Genomic DNA, 10237 nt, shown 5'->3' with positions numbered 1-10237 from the left:
CTCCGGTAGAATTACGCACAGCGCGCGCACGGCCGCACGCACATGGGCTCCCTGCCTCGTCATTTGGGACTCCGTGCTGCTGACCGTGGTGGTCACACACACACACACACACACACACACACACACACACACACACACACACACACACACACACACACACACACACACACACACACACACGCGCGCACACACGCTCACAGCTGTTTGGACTCCAGTGCGTATATCTGTCATTCAAGTAGCCTATACTCGAGGACAGGCGACTGAACAACACGCGGGCGACGACGACAGAGGAGTCGGAGAGGACCAAACTGTTTTGGGTTTTTATATTGTATTTTATTTGTTTGTTAGTTTTTTACAAGGTGCCACAACGACGAACTATATAACATCACGCGGGACAGGAGGAAGACACAAGAGGGACACGTGCGTGTGTGGAGTATATGCTATGTTTTGATGTATAAGTCAAGTTGTCATTATAGGCCTTTATACTCATTAGGCACAAACATGTATTAAAGTGTTTTGCTTCACCAAGGTGAGTTTATTATAGCCAGCTAAATTATATATAATAAGACGTATTATATTTGTGATTAGAATGAATGATACGATCGTGACCCATTATATCGACCACATTGTGCACGAGTAGTACACAGTTTTCGTTACCATTGTCGCAATGTTGCTTGCTCTGGGTGGATCTTTGTTGGTTGTAAAGTGTCTTGAGACAACTTGTTGTGATTTGACACTATAATAAAATTGAATTGAATTGAATTGAATCATGCATGCAGAAGGTATACGGACGGTACACTGGTTCCCAAAGTGGGGTCCGGGGACCCCTAGGGGTAGCTACTTGAGGGAGTTTCATAGCTCAATTTGAGATAGTTAGGAACCAAATGGACCCTTATGGATCTGTAACTCTGAGAGTGTACACTCACTCTCAGAGTTAAATTAACAGCGGTTTTACAATATAAATTGGGGTATAGAGATATAAATGCCATTAAATCGGGGCCCGTAGCATAAATTCGTGTGAAACTGAGGGTCCATGAAATGAAAATGTTTCGGAATCACTGTTAGAGAGCCGTAAAAATCCTCCCTTTTCGGGGTCTCTGGCATATGTTTTCAAATGGGGGGTCCGTGGCGACTGGCGTGGCCTAATAAATGTTGATTTGGGGGTCCTTGACACGAAAAAGTTTGGGAACCCACAAGCCACTGCACTACAAACAGCAGGGCCAGGTTAGACTGGGACTGAGGAATGGATAATTGAACCAGGGCAACAGCTGCGTAGGCAAGACGCGTCCTCCCCTCCGGAGCATGTAGAGGCTGCGCGTCACACGTTGCCTTCACACATGACAACATTTCATTCATCACAGAGCAGTCCCGATGCTAATGTTTTCGTTTGCCAGACAGTCTCACCGTACGTTCATCAGAACTCCATGATCATAGAACCCAGTCTAGTCCTGGAGGTGTACTATACTTTGCACTAGAGCGTCTTCTATATACTCACTTTGTTTGTAGATCCTGTTGATTCCGAGGAGAGGAGAGCCACGCGTGAGGCTGATAATAATAATAGGCTACAATAATATAAGCAGCATTCTGGCCAAACGGAGGGCATAGCAAGAATTATCCCGCGTGCGCGTCTACCGCGTGAAACAAGGAAGAGGGCACTTTGTTTTTGGACACAATCTTTCATTTATTTCAGCCTGTTGTGCTTCTTTTTTGACGGGCGTGTTGTTTTTTTTACACGTTCGTGTGAGTCAAGCTGCGCTCGTTTTTTTAGCATCCTTTTGTCTTTCTTTGCTTATCCCCCGTTCCTTTGTCACGCCAGAGCAGGTCGTGATTTCGCCACAGGACAGAATATAGGATTCATGGTGGGAGCGCTTTGTTTCATCAATGTGCATTGATGTAGCGGGAAACGTGGAGGAGATAAGGTAGGCTTTATTATGCTCGTTTAGAAATGAGAAAAACCATGTAGGATGGAGAGTCGTTTGTATAGGCTATACAGTAGGATGTTTTTCCAGGCTGTTGGGTCTTTTGTGGACTCAATATCTAGGTTAATTGTCGTGTGTGTGTAGAGAGAGATAATATCAATTGCTTGCTGGATGCTTTAATTGGTAGACTGGTGTAGGGAAAAATGGAATCCGGGGGAAGTCCCGTGGCGGTAGGCTATACTGTTGCTTTGCTTGATGGAAAATAAAGTAGCCTACACACTATCATTCGAGGACTAATTGCAATTATCTTTTTTTCCACAGAACCCTTATCTCGGCACCTGGCACCCCTGAAAACAATTCCACTGAGGAGGACAGCGAGCGATTATTACAAGGATTTCGATTCTTGCCTAACTCGGGAATTACACATCCAAACTGGGATCTATGAGCGGCAAAGTGGCGAAGCCTAAAGAAGATAAGGATGCTTCCAAGGGTAAGAGATGCGAGCCTTAAAGCACCCTGAAAAGCACTGTTTTGTTTAAAGCGACCGTGCGTCCATTCATCTTCTGCATGAGCAGCACCCATGCACCAGTAGCTCACGAGCCATTCTTTCTCACCACAAAACATGCCAATGTTTTTTTCCCCCCCACTAACACTTGATTGTTGCAGTCCAAGGTTATTGATCATACCAGGCCTACTATACAACCTAGTCCGTCTGATCAAATAGGCTATTTAACATTTCATTGGTCAGCCTATACCATTATGACTGACTGTGGAAACATGCGATTCAATTAAGAAAAAAAAAAAAAAAGAAGCATAATGCAAATTGTAATCGGTAGGTAGGTAAGATGCTTTCACAAGCTGTGTGTTATGAATTGATTTTCTGAGTAGCCTAAAAACGTGCTGTCGCTTTAACACGACGATGAAGAATGATAGTGAAACATTGCCAGCATTCTTCTGTTTACTGTACGCCTATATTATTGTGTAATTTCCGCACATTATATTTATGATCCTAATCCTGCCTGCATGGTATCACTTTGTTGTTGTTCAGTGGTCGGGTCACAACGTGCACAGCGTCCACGTACCTTTTTGTTCTAGAGCAGACTCCCGAGTTAATGACCTAATGCGTAAGAATTAGCGTTGCATGCTGCAAGCAAGCGCCCCCCATCGCCATGGAGACAGAGCGAGACGGGGTTGCCAGAGAAACCTGCAAATCAATGCGAAATGCTCCATCTATGCACACATGGACGCATATAAGGCTATACAAACAACACGACACTGTAGGAACTTTACTGCACTATTTGTTTGTGCTGTTTTGGAAATAAACCAAACAAAAATTAAATCCCAACATGTGGGCCTATAGTTCTTCTCTGCACGAGAAACATCTTATATTTTATATAAAGGCTTATTTTCACCAGATTATTGCCAGATTTGCTCCTATATACTATTCTCTGAAGAGTCTCGTTTGAGTCTGAGGATCTATTGTTTTAGGCTATACTATGTTCAATTCAACGTGAGCCTATGAATAGTGGTCATTTTAGAATGGTGGGGGGATTAAATTAGGCTACTGTAATCTCAAACTGGCATGTTTATTGTTACGTCTCTTTCCCCTATGCATGGCAAATGCATATACCCCTGAACGGCATATCGTAGAATTTCATGGATGCCGTCTTAAGGTATTAGGTTTCCTGCCTTGTTTTGTGTGTGGCTTGATCTGATGTTCACCCACAACAGATCGATATTATACTGTAGCTAACAGGTTTACGTTGGCACTGCTGCATGGATCTGATAAGCAATTGGTATATGGCCACTTTAATGACATCCACGTTATTTGCAGAAGACATAAAGCCATGAAGATGAGTAGCCTGCAGAAAATACATACTGTATGTATGTGTGTATATATATATATATATATATATATATAGCTACACTAGTGTACAAACCTTTTGTCATACATTCTTGTATGCCTCAGACACCATAACGGGAAGAATGAATGTTTCTGGGCTTTTTCCGCCCGCCCGTCTGTCATATATATCTCAGGAGCAACCTGAGGGAATTTCAAGACTTTGAAAGGTCAAAGGTCAAGGTCACTGTGACCTCACAAAACATGTTTGTTGATTAAATCCCTTAAAAATCATCATTCCATACATACCGTTGCTGTCAGGTCGAAACCTCGTATGTCCAAAACCGGTATAGTTTTCAGGATTCAAATCCAAAGCGGCAAAAGGAGCAGATCGACTTTTTGATTGATTGATTTAAATATTTATTAACAGTTTGCAGAATTACAGTACATTTCAAGCACAAACTCAATACAAAGACTGTTAACTGTGAGTGGACGACCCAATTAAGCCTTACACTTGTTTACAACAGGGTCCACATTGTTCAATTCATCAAAACATTTAGAGACAAACAAATAGACACTTCTATGTAGTTAAAGAACAGAACAGGAATTCATCATATAGGAAGCAAAAAGGGGAAAAATACATATACAGTGAGGGGAAAAGGGGGGTAAAAGAAAAAGAAAGACAGAGGTTTCTGCATGACTGCAATGAATGATATGCTATGAATCTGGACATACATGGATGTAAATGCAGGCAACTAGTAGGGCAGGCACATCCACACTGGTGTATTTCTAGTTATCCCACTTTCAAGTAGGACTTTATTGTTTGTCACAGAGGATTATTTGGTTTTCACAGTTCAACATGGAAATGCATAATAAAACGGCAGCATACAACTCAAAATACGTACCATACTTTAATACATCTACATTTATACTTGTTTCCTAACACACAATTCAGTCATTTCAGTTCCATTTCAATTCAATTCTGCTATAGTGCCAAATCACTGCAAGTTGTCTCAAGACACATATATGATATATATATATATATATATATATATATATATATATATATATATATATATATATATATACTGTATAGAGCAGAGACCTGACAATGTCCCACCCAAGCAAGCATTTTCTGTGACACAAAAAACTCCCCCTTAACTGGAAGAAATGTCAGGCAGACCCAAGCTCCAGGGTGGGCGGCCATCTGCCTTATTGGCCATATCAGGAGAGGGAGAGAGGAAATGTCATAGAGACTACAAGAATTAGACTTAAAGCTTTGCACCACTGTTGTTTATGGCAGCACATTTTGGTTTTAGTCATAGTCTCTTGAATAGTTTTCATTTAGTTTTAGTCACATTTTAGTCACCTGGAATGTCTTAGTGTTAGTCTAGCTTTAGTCGACTAAATATCATAGGATTTTAGTCAACTAAATCTACAGTTGATTTAGTCGAACAAAATGTATTTTGGCGTGCCTTGATGCTGTCGTAACGACTGTTTTTTTCACTTGCTGAACAAGCTCAGGCACAAACATGCTGTGACGCGTTGTGGGCTTGTACTTTGTGGATCGTCTATTTTCAGCATACAACTAATTGTAAAACGACTTATACTGGATCTCTTGTCCACTAGTCCCTTCCTAATATTTTAGTCTAGTTATTTGTTGACAATTGTCAGTATATTTAGTCTTAGTTTTAGTCATCATAGCTTAGTTTTAGGAATAGATGAACTGAAATAACCAAACCAAATGTAATTAAGTAACGAACCATACTCATTAAATAATATTGAGTGAGCACTGTGCTGTAAAAGCTTTCACCCTGCAGTCACTGAGAAACTGGCTCCAGATGGTTACACGTACGTTATCTTAATGGACATGTATCTCGTCGTTGAAATGTGGTGTCATTGAAATGTGTGTCTGCCACTTTAGTTCTAGCAGGGACGGAGATTCAGGAAGGGCTTTAGGGGGCCAGATGGACCTGGGCACGGCACGGGACTCTTGGGGACCATCAAATTGAATTTTATTGTCAGACATGCCGGCCTCCTGACATGGCGGACAATATTGCTCATTACTTGAAGTGGGCTCCAAAAATGACACGCTGTCCATGGTGCTGAAATCTTAGGTTTGTGTGCATGCGTGCGCTAATCGAACAAGCTGACAAAATGGTCTAAATGGCATTTAACTATGTGATATGTATTTTGTCTCAAATATTGTAGCCTCGGAAACCCAGACGTTTTTATTTCCAGAGTCCACTTCAATTCGGCATACAGTAGCGCAAACGTCGCTCACTCTCTGCTGATTTCTGATCGTCTGCACCTTTGTTAAATTGATACACACACGCACACACACACTCTGCAAGTTGGAAATTAATGCCCACCCAGTTATTGCAGTATGTCTGCCTCCCTTTTATGAGAGATTTCTGTCAGGCATGCCCAAATATGTAGTGTTGTGATGTCAGAACAGGCCAGCTCCATATATGGAGATATAGGGGTGATCAGATCCAGAGCCCGGGCAGAGGCGGTTCTGTACAACTGTGGGTCCGACCGACTCAACACCGGGCAATGCTCTCCATGTGTGGGTGTGGAACGCGTGTCGAATTTAATGTCTGTGGGGTGAACGGTTCTCGAGTTACGTGGATTTACACACACGGAGAGACTTGGTGCATTTATCGATATAGAATAGATATTTATTCTAATTTTGGAGATCCATACTTTGTTTATTCATTGCTTCATTGTTTTTTTTGTTTGCTTTTCACTCAGTTGAGTCAGTTCACAGGCATGTATTGTCTTCAAGTTATATCTGTATATATTTAATATATGTTGATGTACAATGATGTCTCCAGCAACCTTACTGCAATTTGTAATTTTGTAGGAATCATTTGATTCACAGTGACAGGTTATCATCTTTGTAGCATCCCCCAAAAAACACAACAGATCCTGATCTAAAGTTATCGGTGCAGACCCCTGAACACAGTGCCGCGGTGGCCACAATAAAAACCTTCAGGTTGTCCTGCATGTGCATCACTGAGCAGGGAACCTGCTGCTAGCTGCACTCCATCAAGAACCCGAATGGTGCCGGAGCAAGGACATGAGCAGGGAAATGAGATCACGGCTGGTTCAGGCAACCACCTGTTCCAGAAATTATTTTCAGAGAAACGTTCCATTATAGCCTAAACCAAGCTGCCACCACAAAAGCTTATTCTTTTTTTCTCTCGATCCTTCTGACACAACCCCTTATCCAGAACCTCACTGACAACTCCTCCACACCCCAATCACTGCACCTATACTGTAGTGTACACAGTATGCACACTGTGATCATTTTGTGTTAGATTAATTTCACACTTACAGTATCGACTCTGACTTCAACACCCCAGATTTGGCTGAGTATCTGTTTGCTTATTTTTAGCAATGGGGGTATAAGAAGGATGGCAACGTCACAGCTTAATGCTTTGTATTGGATTTCCCATATAGGGGAATCTTAGATTGTGGCATACAAGACATAAGATATTACTGTATATGGCCGCTAAACTTGAGGTTTACAGGCAAATCTAGTGCCCATAATTGCCTGTTAATCCCTCTTTTCCACGCAGTGAGAACTGTGTTCCAAAAAACAAACCACCTTGGTGATTTTGTCAGGTATGTGACTCTGTGTCATTTATGATACTTTTAATAACAATCTTTTTTAATAGCGCTTTTCTTTTACCGTCAGTTGATGCTTCATATCCATATGACTGACTGAAATTGCCCGGCTGATTTGTTTATTTCTGACGCAATGACGTAATCTCAGATTCCCCTATGGGAAATCCAATACATAAAATAACACTGTGACCCAGGGAGATATAGCGCCCTCTAGCGGCAGTGTTATCAGACTACAGTGCTCTATAGTCTACAGAGAGTGTAAGGGCTGTAGTGTTGGTCAATTCAAACCACTGAGTCTGGATAGGTGTAAGGACTATAGCATAGCTTCTAGGGGCCACTAGCAGTCTGGATAGGTGTAAGGACTATAGCATAGCTTCTAGGGCCACTAGCAGTCTGGATAGGTGTAAGGACTATAGCATAGCTTCTAGGGCCACTAGCAGTCTGGATAGGTGTAAGGACTATAGCATAGCTTCTAGGGGCCACTAGCAAGCCGCAGACTATAGTCTTGTTAGACACTGTAAGTGTAAAATGTCCTACAGTTTCACAATTAGTGAACCCATGGATAATCACATACTATCATATACTGTATGCGTACTGACTATGAGCTGTAACATCCGTTCACGAACAACCTTCATATGGTGTCAGTCAATCAGTCAGTCAGTCGATCAGTCAGTCAGTCAGTCAGTCAGTCAGTCAGTTGTCCTGTACAATACAACACTGGTTCCCAAACACTGGGCCGGGAGTCTCGGGACTCAATTGTGGGTCGCGACATTAGAGAGAGGAGGAGGAGGAGCAGGAGGTTGTTTTGTGGGCCATGTGGGAGCTGCAATAGCCACACGAGTTAATCAGATTGTGTTTGCTTTCCCTGTGCTCTTGTGAAGCTGTGTTGTCCAGTCAAGACGGTGCCTCAAAGCTCCTGTGACACAGGCTACTGTAACCATTCTCCCAGGCGCTGTCCCAGTGCCTCACTCAACTGGATTGAAAGGGCATTTACATTAAATCGTATAGGCCTGACATTTTTGCCCATATCTGTTTGATAACAAAGCAGCTATGCAATTTCCAATTTAGGCATTTAGCATGTGCAAATCTTTGAATATATATTCTTTCAGAGCGAATGTTTTTAACTCAAATCTTTGCTTCTGAGGGGTTCCTTCCTGGAACATGTTTTCAAATGGGGGTGCAGCGGCCAATTACATATAATTTCCGGGGTCCTTGACATGAAATATTGAGCACCACTGATATTTCAGAAAATTATCAGGATTTAGAAGACTTTTTTAAAGTTTTGACGTCGGGTCTAAATGGGTTAAAGAAAAAACATGACAAATTCCATGTTTCCCCCCAAAAATGTACATCAAATTAAATCCACAATAGATGACATTTAGTTCCTGTTATTCTGCAACCACTAGGCCTATACAGAGTATAATTTCCATGCGAATACCTCACCTCATAAATGCCAGTCAGCCATTTGAATGTAACATTTAACAGCAGTTTTTTCACTCTGCTGAGCTCAGGCTTCATTTCAGACTAGCACATTGCTAGTCTAGTCTTCCCTATAGCCAGCCTCTTGGGTAGTGAGCGAGCGTCACTGTCAGCCAAGTGGATTCATGTCTCTCTGGGATTGCAGAGCCGTGTGTCCAGCAGAAGGCATACGTCTTGCATATTTGCTGGCAGATTAATTCGGGCCAAGGCCAGCAGCCACACAGCTGAATCAATAGATGCCCAGAGACAAGTTTGGAGTCACTTCATTAATCACACAGAAGGCTAGGCTCTCTCTCCTGCTCTCCGCTGACACCCGCTCTAATCTCAGTGGCAACAACACGCTGTCTCCATTATCATTACAATATTTATTTTTTATCTAGTTACTAGCTGCCATGTGGTCAGAACAAACATGTGCAATAACTGAGTTTGGACCATATGATGCGTTTTGTTTTGCAGATTGTGACCAAATTTGACTGAGAGACTGCCATCGCGCAAATTCCAGGAGAAAACCTTTTTTCTTTTATTATTATTTTCCCCTAAATTACTTAATAGCACAGGCAGACTCTTCACATACTAGAGCATGTCTGAAATAAGTGTCAGAGCTGAAATCGACATGTAAATATGAAATAAATGCTTAAACATGTAGCTAGGTGTAATATTAGAGTCCACAAACAACACGCTGTTTTCTGCAAGACATTACTCTATAAGCCATATCTCCAAAACTGGTGGGTCAAACTGAACAACCAATATGTCAATTTGAAGCTATGATTCTCTCTCAGTCAAATTCGGTCATCTGTCTGTTTCAGCACGGAATGTCTACACGGTATACAGTATGAGTACATATTCGTACAGTAATGCACAGTACAGAGTAAAGTACGAGTACATACGAGTACAGCACAGTACGAGTACAGTATGAAAACATACTCGTGCAGTACGAGTACAGCACAAGTACAATATGAGTACATAGTACAGTATGAGTACATACTCATACAGTATGTACGAGTAGAGCATGAGTACAGTAAGAGACCGTACAGCACAGTACAGTAGAGTACGAGAAGTACTAGTTCACACAGGTGTGATATTTTGAATAGCCAATGCAAAATAATAATAATAATCAGAATTGTCACAGATGATTTCCCGGTTTGAATGGGTTAAGCTACTACCTAAAATGTAAGGCCCGATTTATCATTATTATTGTGAATTAATTATAAATGTGAAGGCAGTATAGCTAAGCTATATCAACTGCAAGATTGTTTGCCTGTGGCTCTTTTAACAATATTGGCACTAAAATGTGGTTGGCTGACACTCACACTTGTCAGAAGGTATCATGTTCTATCCTCAATCTCTGAAAAGATGATTGTTATGA

General features: G+C 41.7%; 1 protein-coding gene across 3 annotated transcripts in view; it reads left to right on the top strand.

Moving 5' to 3' along the window:
• Positions 1–251: 251 nt before the first annotated feature.
• Positions 252–10237, top strand: part of fgf13a (fibroblast growth factor 13a) — a 143394-nt gene continuing 133408 nt past the window's right edge. The window contains exons 1-2 of one of the 3 annotated variants that reach the window (XM_080774703.1): positions 252–420; positions 2241–2409. In XM_080774703.1, the coding sequence (XP_080630829.1) occupies positions 2361–2409 (49 nt within the window). In that variant the 5' untranslated portion in view covers positions 252–420; positions 2241–2360. Of the gene's footprint in view, positions 530–1818; positions 1920–2240; positions 2410–10237 lie in introns of those variants that run through there. The other 2 variants (XM_080774704.1, XM_080774705.1) reach the window with 2 other exon arrangements.

Source organism: Protomyctophum bolini, assembly GCF_963924005.1.
Source record: "Protomyctophum bolini genome assembly, chromosome: 10".
Classification (NCBI taxonomy): domain Eukaryota; kingdom Metazoa; phylum Chordata; class Actinopteri; order Myctophiformes; family Myctophidae; genus Protomyctophum; species Protomyctophum bolini.
This window is presented reverse-complemented; position numbering and strand designations above follow the sequence as displayed.